A 22,301-nucleotide genomic window follows, 5' to 3' on the forward strand; every position below is an offset into this window, starting at 1 on the left:
GGGGGGGGGCAGGTTTGCTGGCCCAATAGAGCCTGGTGAAACCACTGAGACTATGGCCCCTAGACTATGGCCCCTAGCTGACCTTCAGGTCTGGAACTGAATACATGCCTGTGGCTTCCAGTCAAACAATAGACAGGCATATGAGTTGAAAATTTACCTGAGGTAGATACAGTCCTTGGAGTGAAAAAGCATGGGAGAAAGAAGGGCTGCTTATCCACAGGGAAACAGCTCAGGGAGCAGGATTGCATAGAGGAATGGACACACGGAGGAGGTACCTATCGGGAGGAAAAGTTGCATTGTGGTAAATTGTGGTCAATGGCATGAGATAAAATGTATGTGAACTCCTGTATGGAAAGTGTATTTGCTCTGTAAATTTTCACCCAACTCACAATAAAAAGGAAAAAAAAAAAATTTTGTAGATGGTACTAGCCATCTAGTTTCTCTTCTGTTGTTTTTGTATTTTTGGTTATGCTTGATCATATATTTCTGTCACAAATTAGGGTATCAATGATAATTAAGCTTATGTGTAACTTGGCTGAGCATGGTTTTGAGTGGCTGTGCAGCTGGATGTAGTTATCCCCCATGATGAGACTGTTAATCAATTCCATGGTGGTTGTGGTCTGTTTTCAGTATATAAGAAGATTATTTGAGAAAGGTCTTGAGTTTTTGTCATATCTTGGCCTAGTCTTCATCTCAGTGGCCTGCCAAATTGTCTGCCTATCTTGGGACTGTTAATGGACCTGAATTAGTGGTCTGCCGTATTGCTTTATAATCTTGGGACTGTGACATTTTACTTGTCACCTTGGGTTTGTCAGCCTCAGCAGCCAGCAGCTGTCTGAGTTAAGAGTTACCTCCAGCTTCAGCGGGCCAGAAAGCAAGAAGCAGAACTGAAGTCAAAGGTCAAAGAGTTTTCACCCAGCCCCTAGAATTGGTACTTTGAATTCAGACTTCTAGCCTCCTAAACTGTAAGAGAATAAATCCTTGTTTGTTAAAAGCATCCACTTGTGGTATTTTCTGTTAGAGTGGCACTAGAGGACCAACACAGTCCCTAAGTTTGCTGTAATTTTATCTTTTATAAACTTTACAGTTTTGGGTTTTACATTTAGGTCTTTGAACCATCTTGAGTTCGTTTTTGTGTATGGCATGAGGTATGGATCTTGATTCACTTTTCTGCAAATGGATATACAGTTTTGCCAGCACTATTTATTAAAGAGACTATCTCTTTCCCATTTAAGGAGCTTTGGCTCTTTGTTAAAGATCAGCTGTCCATTGGTGATAGATCCATCTCTGGGTTATCATTTCTGTTACACTGGTCTACGTGTCTGTCATTGTAAAAAATACCAGGCGATTTTGACTACTGTGGCGATATAGTAGGTGTTTCGGTTATCTAGTGCCTCTATAATAGAAATACCACAAATGTATGGTTTTAATAAACAGGGATTAATTCTCTTACAATTTAGGAGGTTAGAAGTCCAAGGTCAAAGTGCCAGATCTAGGGACTGAGTGAAGGCCCCTCGACCTTGGGCTTCAATTCTGCCTCATGCTCTGGCCCACTGGAGCTGGAAGCATCTGTTACTTAGGCAGCTGCTCACTGCTGAGACAGACAAACCCAAGGTCAATGAGTAAAATGGCACAGCCCCAGGATCATCAAGTAACACAGCAGGCCACTAGTTAAAGTCCAAAAATAGTCCCAAGGTGGGCAGAGAACCAGGCAGGCTGATGAATGGAGACTCAGCTAAATGCAGGGGCCAAGCATGCAAAAAAAAAAAAAAACTCAAGACATTTCTCAAAGCTTCTCCTTATACACTGGAAGCACACCACATCCCTAAGGCAGCTACGCAGCTGCTCAAGGCAGATTCTATCATGGAGTTGATTACCAGTCTCATCATGGAGAATAACTACTTCCAGCTGTCCAGCCACTCAAAAACAAGGCCAGTTAGTAACTACCATAGTAACTACCACAGTAAGTAGCTTTTGAGATTGGGAAGTGTGAGACCTCCTACTTTGTTGTTCATCTTCAGTAATGTTTTGCTTATCCAAGCTCTCTTTCCTTTCCATATAAATTTAATTATTTGTTTTCCTATGCCTTTAAAGAATGTTAATGGAATTTGAATCAGGATTTCATTGACTCTATAGATTGCTGTGGGTAGTATTAACATTTTTACAATGTTCAATCCTCCAATCCATGAGCATGGTATGTTGTTCCATTTATGTAAGTTCTTATAATTTTTTGTAATACTTTTTGTAGTTTTCTTTGTACAGGTCCTTTGTGTCCCTGGTAAGATTTATTCTAAATTATTTTGTCTTTTTGTTAGGTGTTGTAAATGCTATTGCTCTTTTTAATCTCTTTTTCAGAGATCTCTTTATTGATGTAGAGGAATCCAACTGATTTTTATATGTTGATCTTTTATCCTGCCACTTTGCTGAATATTTCATTTAGTTCTAGGAATTTTTTTTGCTGAATCTCTTGTTTTTTTCTGTGTGTAAAGTCATATTATCTACAAATATGGATAGTTTTACTTCCTTCTTACCAATTTGGATGTCATTTCTTTCTCTTTCTTGCCTTACTGGCCTGGCTAGGACTTCCAATACAATGTTGAATAGAAGTGGTGATAGAAACGATCTTTGTCTGGTTTCCATTCACAAGGGGAATGATGTCAGTATCTCTCCATTGACAAAAATGTTGGCTGTTGGTTTTGCATATATGACCTTCATTATGTTAAGACATTACCCTTCTATTCTTATTTTGCTGATAATATTTATCAAGAATAGCTGCTGGATTTTATCAGAAGCTTTTTCTGCATCATTTTATATTATTGTTTGGTTCTTTTCCTTTGTTTTATTTATGACATGAATTGCAATCATTGTTTTTCTAATGTTTAACCATCTTTGCATGCCTGGTATGAATCTCACTTGGTGTGTTGTATTATTTTTTTTGGAGGAGCTCTGGTAGCATAGTGCCTAAGGCACTTGGCTGCTAACCAGAAGGCTGGCAGTTCAAACCCACCAGCCACTCCTTGGAAGGAAGGTTGGGCATTCCTACTTCCATAGTGATACTACCTCGGAAACCCAAGGAGGGGTCGCTATGAGTCGGGCAGACTCGATGGCAAATAACAACAACAACAACAAGTCTTGGATTCAATTAGCTAGGATTTTGTTGAAGATTTTTGTATCTATATTCTTAAGGGAATATTCATGGGGGCAAGGAGAGGAAGTGTGGGCAAGGGAGGGGACTCAGGGGGTGAGTCGGGCATTTCTAATAGGATTGGTATTTACAAATTTATCACTGGTGATTGAAATGCAAAAGTTGGAAACAAAGAAGAATCACTGGTAGTTTAAAAATATGGCATTGGTGATAGAAATAATGCCAGAGATTGCATCATAGAATTTTGCAAGACCAGTGACTTATTCATCACAAACATCTTTTTTCAACAACACAAATGGTGGCTAAACATGTGGAAGTCACCAGGTCGAGTACACGGGAATCAGATGAACTTTATCTGTGGCAAGAGACAATGGAGAAGCTCAATATCTTCAGCCAACACAAGGCAAGGAGCTGATTGTGGAGCAGATCATCAACTGCTCATATCCAAGTTCAAGTTGAAGCTGAACACAATGAAAAGAAGTCCACAAGAGACAAAAAGGGACCTTAATTATACCCTCCTGAATTTAGAGACCATCTAAGGAATAGATTTGATGCATTGAACACCAATGACTGAAAACCAGAGGAATTCTGGGATGACATCAAGAACAACATCCATGAAGAAAGCAAAAGGTCTTTAGAAAGACAAGAATGGAAGAAAAATGGATGTCAGAAGGGACTCTGAAACTTGTCCTTGAATAGAGAGTAGCTAAAGCCAATGGAAGAAATGACAAGGTAAAAGAGCTGAACAGAAGATTTCAAAGAGCAGCTCAAGAAGATAAAGTCAATTTTTATAATGAAATGTGCAGCAACCTGGAGCTAGAAAATCCAAATGGAAGAATACACTCAGCATTTCTCAAGCTGAAAGAACTGAGGAAAACTTTAAGCCTCAAATTGCAATATCGAAAGATTCCATGGGCAATATGCTAAACAATGTAGGAAGCATCAAAAGAAGACGGAATATGCAGAGTCACCAAACCAAAAAGTATTGGTAAATGATCACCCATTTCAGGAGTGGTCATATGATCAAGAACCAATTGTATTGAAGGCAGAAGTCAAAGCTTCACTGAAGGAATTTGTGAAAAGCAAGGCTCCTGGAATTGACAGAATATCAATTGAAATGTTTCAAAAAATGGATGCCATGCTCTTGGCACTCATTTAGCTATGCCATGAGCTTTGGAAGACAGCTACCTGGCCAACTGACTGGAAGAGACCCATATTTATACCCATTCCAAAGAAGGTGATCCCACAGAATATGGAAATTATTGAACAATATCATTAATATTGCACACAAGTAAGATCTTACTGAAGATAATTCAAAAACGATTGCAGCACTATATTCACAGAGAACTTCCAGAAATGCAAGCAGGATTCAGAAGGGGGGATGGAGTGGGGAATATCATAACTGATGTCAGATGGATCTTGAATGAAAGCAAAGAATACCAGAAAGATGTTTATTTGTGTTCTATTGACTATGCAAAGGCATTTGATTGTGTGGATAATAACTAATTGTGGATAACACTGAGAAGAATGGGAATTCCAGAATACTCAATTGTACTCATGAGGAATCTGTACATAGACCAGGAGGCTGTTGTTTGAACAGAACAAGGGGATACTGCATGGTTTAAAATCAGGAACAGAGTGTGTCAGGGTTACATTTCTTCCACCATTCTTATTCAATCTGTATCCTGAGCAAATAATCCAAGAAGCTGAACTATATGAAGAAGAATGTGGCATCAGAATTTGAGGAAGAATCATTAATAACCTGAGATATGCAGATGACACAAATTTGCTTGCTGAAAGTGAAGATGACTTGAATCACTTACTGATGAAGATTAAAGACTACAGTCTGCAGTATGGATTGTACCTCAACATAAAGAAAATAAAGATCACAACTGGACTAATAAGCAGCGTCAGAGAAAAGATTGAAGTTGTCAAATACTTCATATTACTTGGTTCTGTAATCAATGCCAATGGTAGCAGCTGGCAAGACATCAAAAGGTGCATTGCATTAGGAAAATCTGTTACAAAAGACCTCTTTCAAGTGCTGAAGAGCAAAGATAGCTCCTTGAAGACTAAGATGTGCCTAACCCAAGCCATAGTATTTTCAATCATCTCATATGCATGTGAGAGCTGGACAATGAGTAAGGAAGACTGAAGAAGAGCTGATGCATTTGAGTTGTGGTGTTGGCAAATAATACTGAAAGTACCATGGACTGCTAAAAGAACTAACAAATCTGTCCTGGAAGAAATTCAGCCAGAATGCTCCTTGGAAGCAAGAATGGCCATACTTCATGTTACCTACTTTGGTCATGTTGTCCAAAAAGACCATTCTCTGGAGAAGGATGTCATGCTTGGTAAAGTGGAGGATCAATGAAAAAGGGGAAGGCCCTCAATGAGATGGATTGATACAGTGGCTGCAATGATGGGCTCAAGTGTAGTAAGGATTGTGAGGCTGGTACAAGACTGGGAAGTGTTTCCTTTTAGATTTGAGAATTCTTTCCCTTGGTTGGTTTTAGGATAGTGTTGCCACATGTCTTAATCTTAAGTTTTTCTCTTCTGTTATTGGTTTTCTGTCAGAAGGATTCCCTTTGGCATTTCTTGTAGGATTGGTCTTTACAAATTTACAAATTCTCTTAATTTCTGTTTGTCTGAGAATGCCCTTATATTGTCATCATATTTGAGAAATAGTTTTGCTGGATATATCATTATTGGTTGGCAATTCTTTTCCTTCATGATTTTGTATATGGCATTCCATTGCCTTCTTACCTGTGTGGTTTCCACTGAGAAATTAGACCTTAGTCTTATATCTTGCCCTTTGTAGGTAAAATTTCATTTTTCCCAAGCTACTCTCAAGAGTCTTTCTTTGCCTTTGGTTTTAGAAAGTTTGATAATTATATGTCTTGGTGACTTTCTCTTGGAATCTATCCCATATGTGTGTTCATAGAACTTCTTGAATGTCTATCTTTTCATCTTTCATGATATTGGGAAAGCTTTCTGTTAACAAGTTTTCAATAATTTTCTTTTCTTTCTTTCTTTTTTTTTTTTGTCTCCTTTTGTTCTGGAATTCCAATCAGGCATATGTTATTTCTTTTGATATCATCCAATATAACTTTTAGGTTTTCTTCATTTCTCTTCATCCTCTTTCTGATTTTTCCTTCATAAAAGCTGGTGTCAATGAGTTTGTCTTCCAGCTGGAATATGTGTTCTTCAGCAAGTCCAATTTTACTCTTTTGTCCTTCCAATGTGTTATCTACCTCCATAATTTCAGTATTCACCTTCTAGATTTCTATTGCTGTTCTTGCATGATTTCGAATTGCTGTTTTTGTATGATTTCTAATTGTCGATTTGTTTTGTCATTTTGTTCTTGTATGATTTTCCTGAATTCTAGGGTATTGTCTTTCTTTTTCTTACTTCTATTTAAGGTTTTCTTGAACACTTGGAAGGAGGTATATCTATATTTATAGCTAGATATAGTGGGAAGCCAGGGTTGATGGCCAGATCTAGATAATGGGAGGGAGAGCCCTCACAACATGCAGGAAGCAGGAAACCAGGGCCAACAGGAAGATACAGGTAGGGGGAAGGCCAGGAAGTGGGAAGAAAGGTTTGGACCAGCTAAGGGAGAAGAACTTGTCTGTCAACTTGTCTGGCGGCTTGAGTGTTGCTGTGAGACTGAAGGCTGTGCCACTGGTGTTTCAAATGCCAGAAGAGTTGTCAATGGTGGACAGGTTTCAGCGGAGCTTCCGGACTGAGACAGGCTAAAAAGAAGGAAGAGGCTATCACTTCTCAAAGTATTGGTCAGGGAAAACGTTATGAATAGCAGTGAAAATTGGAAATTGTCAAAGATGAAATGGAATGCATAAATATTAATAATATCCTAGGCATTAGTGAGCTGAAACAGACCGTTTTTGGCCATTTTGAATAAGACAACTATATGATCTACTATGCTGGGAAAGACAAATTGAAAAGGAATGGTGTGGCATTCATTATCACAAAGAATGTTTCAAGATCTATCCTGAAGTACAAAGCTGTCAGTAATACTTAATGTCCATATGCCTACAAAGAAGACCAGTTAATACTGCTATTATTCAAATCTATGCACCAACCACCAAAGGCAAAAATGAGGAAATGGAAGATTTTTACCAACATCTGCAGTCTGAAATTGACCAAACATGCAATCTAGATGTGCTGATTATCACTGGTGATCGGAATGCAAAAGTTGGAAACAAAGAAGAATCACTGGTAGTTGGAAAATATGGCCTTGATGATAGAAATAATGCTGGAGATCGCATGATAGAATTTTACAACACCAACAATTTATTCATTGCAAATACCTTTTTCCAAGAACATAAACAGCAGCTATACATGTGGACTTTGCCAGGTGGAATACACAGAAATCAGATTGACTACATCTGCAGCAAGAAACAATGGAGAAGCTCAGTATCTTCAGCCAAAACAAGGTCAGGATGTGACTGTGAAACAGACTATCAACTGCTCATATGCAAGTTCAAGTTGAAGTTGAAGACAATTAAAACAAGCCTACAAGAGCCAAAATATGATTTTGAATATATCCCTCCTGAATTTAGAGACCATCTAAAGAATAGATTTAATGCATTGAACACCAATGACCAAAAACCAGAGGAATTGTGGGACGATATCAAGAACATCATCCAGGAAGAAAGCAGAGGTCATTAAAAACACAGGAAAGGATGAAAATACCACAATGGATGTCAGAAGAGACTCTGAAACTTACCCTTGAATGGAGAATAGCTAAAGCAAATGGAAGAAATGACAAGGTAGAAGAGCTGAGCAGGAGATTTCAATGAGCAGCTTGAGAAGACAAAGTCAATTATTATAAGAAAATGTGCAAAGACCTGGAGTTGGAAAACCAAAAGAGAAGAATATGCTCAGCATTTCTCAACGTGAAAGGACTGAGGAAAAACATTAAGCCTTGAATTGCAATATTGAAAGATTCTATGAGCAGTATGTTGAATGATATAGGAAACATCAAAAGAATATGGATGGAATATACAGAGTCACTGCACCAAAAAGAACTGGTAAGTGATCATCCATTTCAGGAGGTAACATATGATCAAGAACCAATGGTACTGAGGGAAGAAGTTGAAGCTGCACTGAAGGAAGTGGTGAAAAACAAGCCTTCAGGAATTGAAAGAATACCCATTGAGATATTTCAACAAACCGATGCCCCACTGGAAGCACTCACTTGGGTACACCAAGAAATTTGGAAGACAGCTACCTGGCCAACTGACTGGAAGAGATCCATATTTGTACCCATTCCAAATAAAGGTGATCCCACAGAATGTGGAATTATTGAACAATATCATTAATGCCATGCACAAGTAAAATCTTACTGAAGATAATTCAAAAATGGTTGCAGCAGTATACTGACAGCAAATTTCCAGAAATGTAAGCTGGATTCAGAAGAGGACATGGAACAAGGGATATCATTGCTGATGTGAGATGGATCTTGGCTCAAAGCAAAGAATACCAGAAAGATGTTTACTTGTGTTTTATTGACTATGCAAAAGTGTGGATCATAACAAATTATTGATAGCATTGAGAAGAATGGGAATTCCAGAACACTTAATTGTACTCATAAAGAACCCATACATAGACCAGGAGGCTGTTGTTCGAAAAGAACAAGGGGACACTGCATGGTTTAAATTCAAGAAGGGGGTATGTCAGGATTGTATCCTTTCACCATATTTATTCAATCTGTATGCTGAGCAAATAATCTGAGAAGCTGGACTATATGGAGAAGAATGTGGCATCAGGCTTGGAAGAAGAATCATTAACAACCTAAGATATGCTGAGGACACAATTTTTCTTGCTGAAAGTGAGAATGACTTGAAGAACTTACTGATGAAGATTAAAGATTACAGTCTGAAGTATGGATTATAACTCAATATAAAGAAAACAAAAATCCTCACAACTGGACCAATAAGCAGGATTACGATAAATGGAGAAAAGATTGAAGTTGTCCAAGACTTCATATTACTTGGTTCTACAATCAACACCAATGGAAGGAGCAGTCAAAATATCAGATGACATATAGCACTGGGCAAATTGGCTGTGAAAGACCTCTTTCAAGTGCTGAAGAGAAAAGATATCTCCTCGAGGACTAAGGTGCACCTAACCCAAGCTATGGTATTTTCAGTTGCCTTGTATGCGTGTGAGATCTGGACAATGAATAAGGAAGACCGAAGAAGAGTTGATGTTTTTGAGTTGTGGTGTTGGAGAGGAATGCTGAAAGTACCATGGACTGCCAGAAGAAGTAACAAATCTGTCCCAGAAGAAGTGAAGCCAGAATGCTCCTTGGAAGTGAGAATGTCCAGAGGTCATTTGACTTACTTTGTTCATGTTGTAAGAAGGGACCATTCCCTGAAGAAGGATATCATGCTTGGTAAATTGGAGGGTCAAAGAAAGAGGCGAAGGGCCTCAATGAGATGGATTGACACAGAGGCTGCAACAAAGGGCTCAGATATAGCAGGGACTGTGGCACTGGCACAGGACTGGACAGTGTTTTGCTCTACTGTTCATAGGGTCACTATGAGTCAAAGATGATTCTACGTACCTGACAACAACTTAGCTAGACATAATATTTTGAATTCCTTGTCAGGTAGTTCTATTGCCTGTTTTTCCTTGGGGAGATGTCTTTGTTCTTTATTTTGGTCACTTGCTTGCACTATGTTCTCCTGTTTCTTTCTTTGAATTGAAGCTGTCTGTGGTCTCTGAAGGAGCTCTCATAGTGTAGTGCCTAAGGCATTTGACTGCTAACCAGAAGGCTGGTTGCTCAAACCCACCAGCCACTCCTTAGAAGGAAGATGGGACAATCTACTTCCATAGTGATACTGCTTTAGAAACCCAAGGAGGAGTTGCTATGAGTCAAAATTGACTTCAGGGCAGTGATGTCTCATGTGTGTGTGTGTGTGTGTGTGTGTGGTCTCTGAGACATTGTGAAGTTATCCTTTTTATATGTTGATTATGGGTTCATTTGTTTCATCCTAGTTGTTTGTTTTGCTTTATTTCAATATACCCAGATGAATAGGGCAGGTGAACTTCTTTGGTTATTAACTTTGCAACACAGCAGCACTCTCCAGCAGTCTCTGGATTGGTGGAATAACTCGTGGGAATGTGGGTGTGGGTCTCTGTTTGATGTGAAGAGGAGCTGCAGTTGCAATGAATAGCTGTTGTCTACCATTTGTCACTGATCGGGTGGTGTAGCAGCTAATAGTGGTGGTCATCCATTGGGTGAGAAAGGAAAGAAAAGAAGAAAAAGTAAGGAGAAGAAGGAAAAGTAAAAATGATAGAATAAAAATAAAGGATAAAAAATGTAGAAAAAAGACAGAAGTAGATTGGTCAAAGTTGAATTCTTCCCAATTTCTCTACATTGTGTTGTTATCACTGTGTGGATTCTGTGAAGTTGTTTTTTTTTTTTTTCCCCCTTCATCATCAATGTCTGATGTCTGTATTCAACAAGTCTCCACTTTAGCTGGTCCCAGTCTCTTTCTCTCCCCAGTCACTAATCTCACTCCATTTCTCTTTCCAATCAGCACTCAGTCTAATTATTTATCTTCCCATTTGATGCTCAGATTTCCAGGATCATTATTTATATATGTTTCACTTAGTTTTTCAGGATCTCTGTTGTGGAGGGATTGGGTTGAATGTGTTAGCAGGGCATTATCTTGTAGGAGTATTTGTATGTTACTTTGTCCTCTATTTAGCTTCATTCTGTTTATTAGAGTCTCATTGATTTAGTCATGGTCTTTTTGTGCCTCTATCAGTTTTTCCAGTTCTGCATTCTCACTCAAATTCCAGTCTTGTTTCTTCAAAATCCTATAGGAGAGTTTCATTCAGATTTTCCCTTTTCCTTGTTTATTTCCTTATTTTCCTTTTCCTTCCTTTATAAAACCCACCTCATCAGCTTCCAATACCAGATTCTCACTGATATCAAGCTTTCCATCTCCTGAGGGTGACTCTTCCTTAGTCACCAAGTTCTGCAAGTATTTTGCATATTTCTATCTTCTTTTAAGGTCCAATTCTTTTACCTTGTCTGACACTAGTCATTTTCAGTCTATGTTAATGCATGAGCTGTTCAACTGGCCTATCTGAATTCAGATTCTGTCCTCCTCACAATCAGACTGCATATTTTCTATTTCCTGTGAGGTCAAGTAGAACTTCCCTTGCATAGTTTTCAAAGTCCTCCATATGTTTCAATCCTCTTTTTCCCCCTCCTTCCATTCCCTTGACCATCCTCAACACATACTTTGTTATTGTCATTAGTTGCCATTGAGTGGATCCTAACTCATGGTGACCCCATGTAGAACTTAAAGAAATGCTATCTCATCCTACACTATCTCCATAATAGGTTGCAGATCAGAAAATTGAGGTCCATAGGGTTTCCACTGACTGATTTTGGGAGTAGATTGCCAGGCCCTCCTAGTATGTCTCAATCAGGAAGTTCTGCTGAAACTTGTTCAGCATCATAGCAACATGCAAACTTCCACTGATAGACAGGTAGTGACTGCCCATGAGGTACATTGGCTGAGAATCAAACCCAGGCTCAGGCATAGATGATGAGAATTCTACCACTGAACTACCACTGACCTCCAAAACACAGTAAGGTGATTATTATCATATTCTGTCCAGATACCACTTCAGGACTGATGCACACATCCCACCCTCCCCCCTCTAAAACCAGTTACCATTGAGTTATCTGTGACTCATGGTGATTCCATATGTGTAAAAGTCTAACTGTGCTTCTTCAAATTTTCAATGACTGATTTTTGGAAGTAGATCACCAGTCCTTTCTTCCAAAGTGCTTCTGGATGGACTCCATGTTTCAACCTTTTGGTCATGAGAGTGTTAACAACTTACACTTCCCAGGGATTACCTGAATCCCTCTATCCCTGCTAAAAATTTTAGGTGCAGATGGCTTGCAGACCTGCTCAGTGGAGGAAAATGTGTTGACCTCCTTTGGGTGGCCTGTGGCCAGTGACCAGTTGATGTGAAGTGCAAATTCCTGTTCCCCTTCCTCAATTTGGGACAATTCTGAATTGGCATCTCATCCCTATACTCCTTGTAGGCTCAGATGAGGTCTCGTTTGCAACCAAATTGCTTTTCCTGCTGTACAACTCTGTCTTCCTCACTTCCTTACATGTTTGCATTCTAAGAGTTATCCTCAATACACTTTCTGCACACAACTCTTTGTCTCAGAGTGTGTTTCCAGGGAAACTAATTTAAGATAGTCAGTTCTAGGAGTGGTCCAAGGAAAGATTCTTTAAAACAAGATTTTGGAGAAGTATTACTCACCAGCTAACTAACACTAAGGACTCTACCACTGTCATTAAAACAAAACAGAACAAGAACAACAAGAAAAACTCACTGCCATTGAGGAGATTCCAACTCACAGAAACCCCCATTGTGTTTCCTTAGCTGTCAGTATTTACAAAAGCAGACTGCCTCATCTTCTGTGGAGTGGCTGGTGGGTTCAAACTATGGACCTTTTGGTTAGTATCCAAATGCCTTAGCCACCACACCACCAGAGCTCCTTAACAATGTCCTTAGTAGGTGTCATATGGAGAGCCCCTCTTGTGCTAAAGTGGTGCATTGTTAAAACTTATACTGGGGGCTGACTGGGATGGAATGCTGGTGGAGGGAACTCACTGGCTGGTGCAATACCTGTGGTGCTTGATAAGTATAAAGGACAAGTAACTATAACCCACTGCTATCGAGTTGATTCTGAATTATAATAACTCTATAGGACAGAGTAGAAGAGCCCAATAAGGTTTCCAAGACTATAAATCTTTACAAAAGCAGATTGCCTCATCTTTTTCTTATGGAGTGGATGGAGAGTTTGAACCACCAACTTTTTGCTTAGCAGCCAAGTGTTTTAACCACTGTGCCACCAGAGTTCTTGGAATTGGGTATGTATTCTCAAGGGACATTGATTTATTGAAGAGAGGAAATAATAGGTTCAAGGTGATAAATCACCAATTCAGGCAGCATGTAAAAACAAGAGGGTCTTTTTGACAACATGTAATTAAACCCTAGTCTCTTGTATTTGTTTTGGAGGAAGTACAGACAGAATGCTCCTTACAAGCAAGAGTTCACCTTACCTGCTTTGGACACTTCATCAGGAAAGACAAATTGCTGAAGAAAGATACAATGTTTGATAAAGTAGAAATCAGTGAAAAAGAGAAAATCTCTCACTGAGATGGATTCACACAGTGGCCGCAACAATTGTCTCAAACATAGTAATGATTCTGAAGATGGTGCTGAACTGGGTAACATTTAGTTGTGTTGTACACAAGGGTTCCATGAGTTGAAGCTGAAGCCACAGCAACTGGTAGTAGTCTCCTAAAGTTGAAGGACTGCATTGTAAGAGTAGGGCTGATTCAAAAATGTTTGAATTCTCAGCCCTACCCAAGTCTCCTATGCCCAGATTATGGCCCTAATAGGGAAGAAATGGAACCTCCAAAATTAGGATGGGGATACCTGGGTAGATGCAGTGGAGAGTCTCAAACTCCCACATCTTCAGATTCCTCTAAACATGATAGCCCGGCTTTTAGGCCCCACTCTTGCTTCTAAATCATGCAGAGGACTCAAATGAGGCAGGTGTTTGTAAGACAATACTTGACTCTCTCAGAATATATCCCATATCCCCTCCTGGCAATCAGACTAATAAACTAGGGTCAAATCCCATCACAGCACTACTGGGAATGTGTTAAACCTGCTAAAGAAGGAGAAGGAGTATGCAGTGAAGGGGCTGTAGGAGCCAGAAGAGTCATCCAGAGACTAGATCCTGAAGGTGTTAAATCAGGGAAGAGAAGCAGAACATAAATTGGATAAGGAGGTGCATATTGATATGGGGACAGTCTCCCATAATCCAAGATTTAACACTGGTAAATACTCCAGGAGACAGTGAAAATATACTCCTAAAATAGCTCTTGGAGGTTCACAAAAGCTATGATTCCTACTAAGTAAAATAGATGGGAAGCTCCCATAGTAGATTGTGGAGGAAAGAATCAAAAGGCTTAGAGAAGTGGGCATAGTAAAGTGGATTTACTACATAAAGCTGAAAAACCAACAACCAACTATGTCCCAAGGAGAGCTCTCTATTTCCCACAGCAATGATTACTGTGCTGGTGAAAGGGGCTCCAGCCTTTTTGAGAAGTCCAGTGGTGGCTGTTGTCTGAAGACTAAAAAGATGCTGTTAAAAAATTAGGCTTCCTGTTAGATACAAGAATAGCAGATTGTGAAATAATATAAGCCAAGTGAAGTGCTTAGCATTCAGAAGTAACATGAGGACAATTGTGGGAAAGAGTGACAGAGTTGGAGTGGTATCCATGATGCCAACTTGCAGATGTTTAGTAGAACATGGTGCATTTGAGGCAAGATGGATGGGCTTCCAGCAGGTAATGTTTAGTACATAAGTTAAAAGAAATCAGTGATGAATGATCAGAGGCAGAATGAAATGTCTCAATTAAAAAAAAAAAAAAGTCAAAATTCTTTACTCGGTTTGCAGACCAGACCCAGGACCCATTGGCTAGCTCTTTATAAGTTAAACCAAACCAAACCAAACCAAATCAAATACACTGCCATCAAGTCAGTCCCGACCCATAGTGACCCTTCCATGGGCTTCTGAGGGAGTATCTCTACTGAAGTAGGTTGTTCAATCTTCCTTCCAAGGAGTGGCTTGTGGGTTTGAACTGCCAGCCTTCTAATTAACAGTTAAATGTCTTAGGCACTGTGCCACCAGAGCTCCTTCTTTATGAGTTAAGACTATGAAATTCCAGGGAAGATGATGATCCCCTCAGTTTTTAACTAGGGAACCTATGACCATTTACTCAGGTGAATGAATGTGCTTGAGGAATGAAGAATACTTAACACTTTTTGAGAATTATTGACCACTGGTTTTTAATTTATAATAATACCTGGAGACTCAACAAACTGCCCTGGCCCTCTATTAAAGTGGGGGCATGTAAGGACCACTAAAGTTGTAGCCAAGATCTAGCTCTCAATGAGCCCACTAGTTCTACAGACCAACCTGCTGATCCTTCCCCCATCTGCAAGTGCTTTATTGGAACAGACAACCTTAGTAGTTTGAAAAACCCTCACATTGATTCTTTGACTTCTGGGATAAAGACTAATATATTGGGGAGGGACCTCTGAAACGGCCTCTTTCATCCTGGCAAAAGCAGTAAATTCAATACAATGTTGCATTCCAGTGGGAATGGGGAAAAACTAATGAAACTTGTCAAGACTTTACTATTATAGCAGCCTCTGCCATATCCACATTTATTTCACCAAGCTAATCCCTATAAAATGCATCTGGAACATGGCAGGTGACATGCCAGTAGCCCCAACTGCTCCTACCATGCTCAGTGAGGTATCTTTGCTAAAGCAAATTAAAACCACTGCCAGCACTTTGATCTGGCAAGTGTGTTTTTTGCCATACTTATCAGGAAGGAAAGCTGGATGCAGTTCACATTGCCATGGCATGGACTACAGTATATATTTATATTCTGGCGCCTGGTCTATATAAATTCTTTCATGCACAGAGAGTGTGTGATACACCTCACAAAGATTTAGGTGACCTCTGGTTATACAGAAGGCACAGACACTATCTTCATAATGTCTTCTCCTTATTCCTCCTGCTAGAAACTCTGAATATTGTATATAAAGAAAACAGGAACACTCAAAAAGGGAGAGAAAAAAATTCTGGCCAACTAGGGACTTCAGGACCTGCAGAATGACATAGCAATGAGTTCCCTGGGCCTCCTTTTTGCCTTACCTATCCCAGTTTAAGTATTAGAAAAGTCAGCAATACAGAAATGTCAATGGGTACAAAGACCAACAACACAAAAATGACAGGATTTCCCATATTTCCTTCTTGGTAAATGGCACAAGTTTCCCCACTGCACCTGAGAAGCAGTGGTAGTAGGATTGGGTGAAGAGGGTGGCAAGGGTATGGGTTAAGTAGCATAACCCGATGGCCAATAAGTTCTAATTGTATTATTTATGATTTGGCCTTATTTATCTCCCATGCAGACATTGAAAGATCAATCATAAAATAAGCTCTTAGAAATTTACACATTCTAAATTGTTTAATCAATAGCAAATTACATTTTCATTGACTTTATCATTTAAAAATCAACCAATGCAAAAACAAGTGAATTGAAATAGCTCGGGGCCGACTCGACGGCAAACAACAACAACAACAACAACAACCCTAAAGTGGAATATTTTGTCACATTGAATAAACTAAAAGGAAATTATTTTTGAGGTGAATTCATGCCTCTGAAGTTCATACTGTATGAATCAAACATGTATAACTTCATTAAGTTTTTTTTTTTTTTTTAATTTAAATGTAATTGTATTCCTTGAAAAGGAGGTAAGTCAAAAGATGGTGACATTGTGAAACTAAAAAGTTTTTAAATTAAGATGTGTTGGAAATTGGAAAGTGAATGTGAAAGTGGACAAAAGTTAGGACAAGTTCTGGCTGTCGAAGGGGTCAGTAAGGTGTTCTGGGCTGCTAAAAGGAAGATGCTAACAAGAGACTTCTGTATTGCCGCAGTTTCATAAGGCTTCCTCATTCACTATTTCTTATGCAGAGAGCACAAGGAGAATGGGTTAAGAATTCTGTCTTCAGCTGTTTGGATCTTAACAGGCTTGGAAGCTCCCAGAAACCAGCATGCACTCCTTCAGATTGAGAGCCACTGTATCACCTCTGCTCTTGGAGAGATTCCAACTTGTATTCCAACTTCTGATTCTCTTTGAGGATGCCAAGCCCCAAATATGTAGGCTACGGGTTGAACTCCCCATGGCTGGACAAAAGCACCCAGAATGTACAGGGCTTCTTCACTGCCCATTGAAACAAGTTCAGAATTCCACTGTTAATGGCACATCATACCAGGATCATATATAATCCTAGAGTATCTTTATTTGTTCTATAATTTAATAGTATACCTATAAAATAATTACATTATACTTATAGTTTTTCTTCATTTATAAACAAACAAAAAAATTAAATACAATTTGAGCCATTATAAGGTAAACTTTGTACAGAAAATAACCCCCCGAAGGAGCTTCACACTGCAGCATTATCACATTGCTTTTATTGCTACACTCACAGTTGGGCTCTAAAAGAGTGCTCATGTTTGTATTTTGTGAGTTCATAGCTCATTCCTTCCCCTATGTGCATGAGTTCTGTAGCTAATAAAAGAACATGGGTTGGCTTTGCGTTTGGCCCAGGGACTCCCCCTCCACTTACCTCCTATTCCACTCCATTACAATCCTATGGAATTCTTTCTTTTGCACTTTTCTGCTGCAAGTTCTGCCTCTGAGTCTGACTTGAGATTTTCCACTAAAGACAAAAATAAACTCTGAACTTGACACACTCTCTACCTTTTTACTTCATCCCCAGGTTCCAATTCTCAAGGATTTATATTGATTGCTGACTCTTGACTTAGGGCTGTATGCACCCATTTCTCAATCTAAGACACATTCTTCTGAGTTCTCTTGGTGTTACAGAAGTCACTTCAATGAAACCTCTAGGGCAGGGACAGGAAATGGATTTACCAACTACCCACACCCCACCCAATCTTGGTTCTCCACATAAATGTCTCTAAGATCCACTGTCACTATCTATTGTCTGAAAGCCTTAGTCCTTAGAGCAGCTCCCGGAGGATCTTTCTCACATATCAGGGAACTGGGTCTTTCTGAGACCCCTTGGAAGGAGCATATTTCATGCTTGGAAGTGACCAATGAAAGGTTTTCAGAGCATACTGATGCCCAACAAAGGATAGCTCATTCACATTTAACAGATTCCACAAACATCCCTCCCAGGGAAGCCTTAATGGGGCAATTTAACCAAGTAATCCAAAGGAAGTATAATTTTATAAGAAAATAAATTGATGTCAAAGGCCACAGTATGGAAACTTTAACAATTCATTATAAAAATGAAAAGGGACCTAATGTTTACTCATTCTTTTAAAGTCCAATCTTTGAAAAAGAAGCTAGTTGTTTTCTGAAGCACCACACAACTAGATTCCTATTTTACATATTTTATCCCTTACTTTCTCCTGTACTACAAAATAACCCAACTCTATCTTGTTCCTTCTTTTAACAGGAAATATTTTTTGCTTGGTGTCATGTCAGTGAAAATAATGTACCAACTTCACCCCACATATGTATATTAAACATTGTAGACCCCTCAGGTTAACATCTCCACAATGAATCTCCATCCCTGCACCCATCCACACCAACCCAATTCCCACATTGTGCGCAGTGCTTGAGTACCTTCAGTGAAATATTCTTTAAGTAAAATTACAAGTCCTCCCATCTCCCTGCCCAGTCCTAGAATAGATGCATTACAGTGAACTACTGACCAGGCAATACTTCTGAGAAAAACACCTGGGCAGATCTTCAGCCTCTCTGGTCCTTACTCAGAAAAATGGTGCAAAGCCGGAGTCAAAACATGTGAAATGATACATGGATAGATCAATAATATTTTAACAGCTCTTTACAATAGCTCAATTATAAAACCAGCATTAATACAGAGACCTTTGTGAGTAATAATATTCTAATCGCAGCAAAAATAGCATGCACACCAGAGTTCACACCAGAGTCCCCCACACAGATGGGGTAGGGGGGAGTGACGAAGAAGAGGTGGTGGTGGTTGGGGTGGCAGAGGGTGTGGTCCACTGTGAGCAAGGTCCCCAGCGAAGGTCATTCAGGCTCCAAGTGGCTCCAGTTGTCTTCTTGGTATCAGGTTTGTAAGGAGAACCTCCCTGTCCATGGATTATTTTCATGGATGTGGTCCAAGACAGCATCACTGTAGTGGCAGAGGGCAGCCTTCAAACCAAAAGAACAGACCCTCTCAGCCACAGGACCAGGGACCAGCAGGATAGGGTTGAGAGGGGCGGTTAGAAGAGTGTGACCCTTTACTTTACATAGAAGGGGGCAACTTGGAGTGTAGGATGAGGCCAGGGATTCATTTTTTCCACATAGTGGAAACATCCATGCCAGATTGACAGCTCATCTCCTGAAAATTCCTCTCTGATCGCTGGGTAGCGAGCGGGGGTTATCCACCATCTTCCTTCTGGCCTCATGCAGAGCCTGGTTGAGGAGGTCAAGGTGGGGCCCAGGGTCAGTCAGGCACACATCAGCAAAGCTCCATTTCAGGTTCACGTTTGTGACAAGGACACGGTCTACCCCAAGAGACGTGTTTCCTGCTGGGGAGGGCACCAGGCAGCGTGTGAGCTCAGAGGGCGGGGACAGGGTGGCGGTGGCTGGGCGCCTGGGTGCTCATAGCTTGTCCGAGTCGCTCAGATTCACAGACATGCACCTGCACTGCTTCACTTTCTGGATCTTTTTGAGTCGGAAAGGAGGGTCTAGACCCGGACATTCGAGCTCCACAAGAACGGAGGTGACCCGCTGGGGCTTGCAGAAGGCGCAGGACTGGAAGGACTCCTCTTCTTTGCGCACATGCCGCGGGATATAGAAGGAATTGCATTGGCCATAGCAGAAGCGGTTGAGCACCGTGCGGCTGCGGCAGCCCTCCTCGCTCACGGTCTGCCTCAGTGGCTGCGTCTTGCACCAGTCACTCTTGAGGTACTTACGCTCGGTGACCACCAGCGCCTCCTGGCTGGAGGCCAGTACCTCCTTGATCTGGTGCTGCCATCTCTCTGAGGTGTTGCTGCTGCCATCCTTGTAAGGCGAGGGGATGGCACCCGCTGGGCGATTCTTCCGGACTTCTGCAACCTTTACCAGCATGGCCACCAGGAACAAGGACAGGGAAAGTTTCCAGAACATCCTGCAATGAGAAAAGAGAGGTGTTGGTAGGGACAGGCGATTGAGGGTGGCATCGGTTTTCCCTTTATGCGTTCTGGTTTATTAAGAGGAACAGCAGTCAGCTGGGGTGTGGCTGGCTACTGCCTGCTCAGGGGCAGCCAGAGGTGGGCATTTATTGAACAGTACACTCACGGAGAGACATGAGGTCCTTGGTGGTGCAAAAGATTTGCACTCTACCAACAGCCAAAAGGTGGTTCAAACTCACTCAGTGATGCCATGGAAGAAAGGCCTGGGAATCTGCCTCTTGTAAAGATTATAGTCAAGAAAACCACAGAGCTCAGTTCCACTCTGATACATCAGGTCATCATGAGTTGGAATTGACTCAATAGCAACAGGTTTGGTTGGTTTCCTTAGAGAAGGTGTTATTATTATTGTCTCTATTTTACAGTGGAGAAAACTCAGGCCCAAAGAGGTTGAGTAATTTGTCCAAGGTCACACAACCACTAAGTATTAGAGCCAGGATTTGATTCCAGGTATCTGCCTCCAGAGCTGTTAGATTTTTGTGTTGTTGTTGTTATGTGCCATCGAGTCGGACCCAACTCATAGTGACCCCTCATTGGGTTTCCGAGGCAGTATCAAGTGCCACTAAGAAATGGGCATGATTATGAAATTTAATAAATAAGAAATAAAGTAAATGTGGGGATGGTTCACAAGTATCTTAAAAATAAGTACTAAAGTCAGAAAAGAACATAGTTGAAGAACATTGATATTTATAGTATAATATAATATATATATAATAAAATTAATATTAATATTTATAACATTAATGTATAACATTAATACATATAATAATAAAGCAATTTATAAAATGATTGAAATGAATCATGGATTAGATTATTGTAGTACAAACCACTTTTTAGTCACAAATCTTAAAATTGCATTATGCCAATGCAAAGGTTACCCACTCACATGGATTGTTTCTTCAGCCCATGTATTAGGAGACTAAACACAATAGTCAGGAAATTATATTCTAAGAGAAATTATTTTTACATTATTTAAAATATGTCTGGTAGGAAGCAAACCAAAGTCCGGCTGAAGTGAAAGACTTCTTCCAAGTTTAGTTCAGATATTTAATTTTCATATTTTCATGAATAGTTTCAAGGAACACCACTACTCAGCGAAACAGATGACTCCCATCTCCTTTTACAACAGTAATTCTCATTGTCATCAGCAGTCATCACATTCATGTTTATTCATTACCTTTCTGTGTATTTCACCACTTTAACAACTGCATGAGACTATCATCCCTTGAGCATGTACAACCTAACATGGGCCTGTACAAATTATATATTACAGAATATTATATAGGTATATATATAATGATTTGATAGCAGTGGACATAATATATATTAATTATAATATCTTATCTATATCAGACATTGTGATTGCTAATTGTTATCAACTCATGGCGACCTCATGTGTGCAGAATAGAACTGTTCCATGGAGTTTTCAAGGTTGCGACCATTCAGCAGCTGATTGCCAGGCCTGTGTTGCAAGGGGCTCTGTGTGGGTTCAAACTGCCAAATTTGGGCTATTAGTATAGCACTTACTCATTTGTACCACCCAGGCACAACCATATATATATGACTGAAATTTCATACTGAATATCGTAAGCTCCTCCAATTGTTACAGAAAATGCCTTAAATTCATGCTAATGATAATAGCTAATTTTGAGTGCGCAAACATTTCAGACACTTTTAGAATTTTCTTTCTTGTATAAACTTATCAGAAGTTCATGAAATAAATATGTTCTCCATTTATGGATGAGGAAACTGAGGCATTAAAGAGTTGTATTACTTGCCAAGATTGCACAGCTGGTTAGTGAAATATTTGAATCCACGCATTCTGGCTCTGGGATCAGGGCTTCTGGTTAATATAGCTGCCTCCTTGTGAAAAATATTTATGTTAAAATATCTCAGTTAAAATAATTTATCTGTGTCACCCCTATTAGTTTAAGTCTAAGCTGCAAAAGCGCTTTGTATATCATGTAGCAGATGGTTCCTTCTTTCAACACGTATTGCTGAATATTATTGTACAGCAAGTACTGTAATATGACAGTTGCCATAAAGTTTTCGACTCATAGCAACTCCTCATGTGCTGGAGTTGAAATGTGCTCCATAGAGGTTTTTTATTTTATTTTTTTTTCCTTTTAATTGTGATTTGGGCAAAAGTTACAGAACAAATTCATTTTCAGTACAACAGTTCATATATATATTTTGTTTCATGGCATTGATTACAATCCCTATAGTGTAACAGCTCTTTTCCCACTTTCTCCCTGTGG

The 22,301-nt window shown here is 39.8% G+C and overlaps 1 protein-coding gene across 1 annotated transcript; it reads right to left on the reverse strand.

Annotated features, from left to right (window-relative positions):
• Positions 1 to 19,474: 19,474 nt before the first annotated feature.
• GREM2 (gremlin 2, DAN family BMP antagonist) lies at positions 19,475 to 19,981 on the reverse strand. Its single transcript, XM_007942723.1, has one exon. The coding sequence runs from the start codon at positions 19,979 to 19,981 to the stop codon at positions 19,475 to 19,477; it is 507 nt and encodes a 168-aa protein (XP_007940914.1).
• Between the last annotated feature and the right edge of the window lie 2,320 nt (positions 19,982 to 22,301).

The sequence above is a fragment of the Orycteropus afer genome, unplaced genomic scaffold (genome assembly GCF_000298275.1).
Source record: "Orycteropus afer afer isolate SDZICR_OR568_19922 unplaced genomic scaffold, OryAfe1.0 scaffold00096, whole genome shotgun sequence".
Taxonomy (NCBI): domain Eukaryota; kingdom Metazoa; phylum Chordata; class Mammalia; order Tubulidentata; family Orycteropodidae; genus Orycteropus; species Orycteropus afer.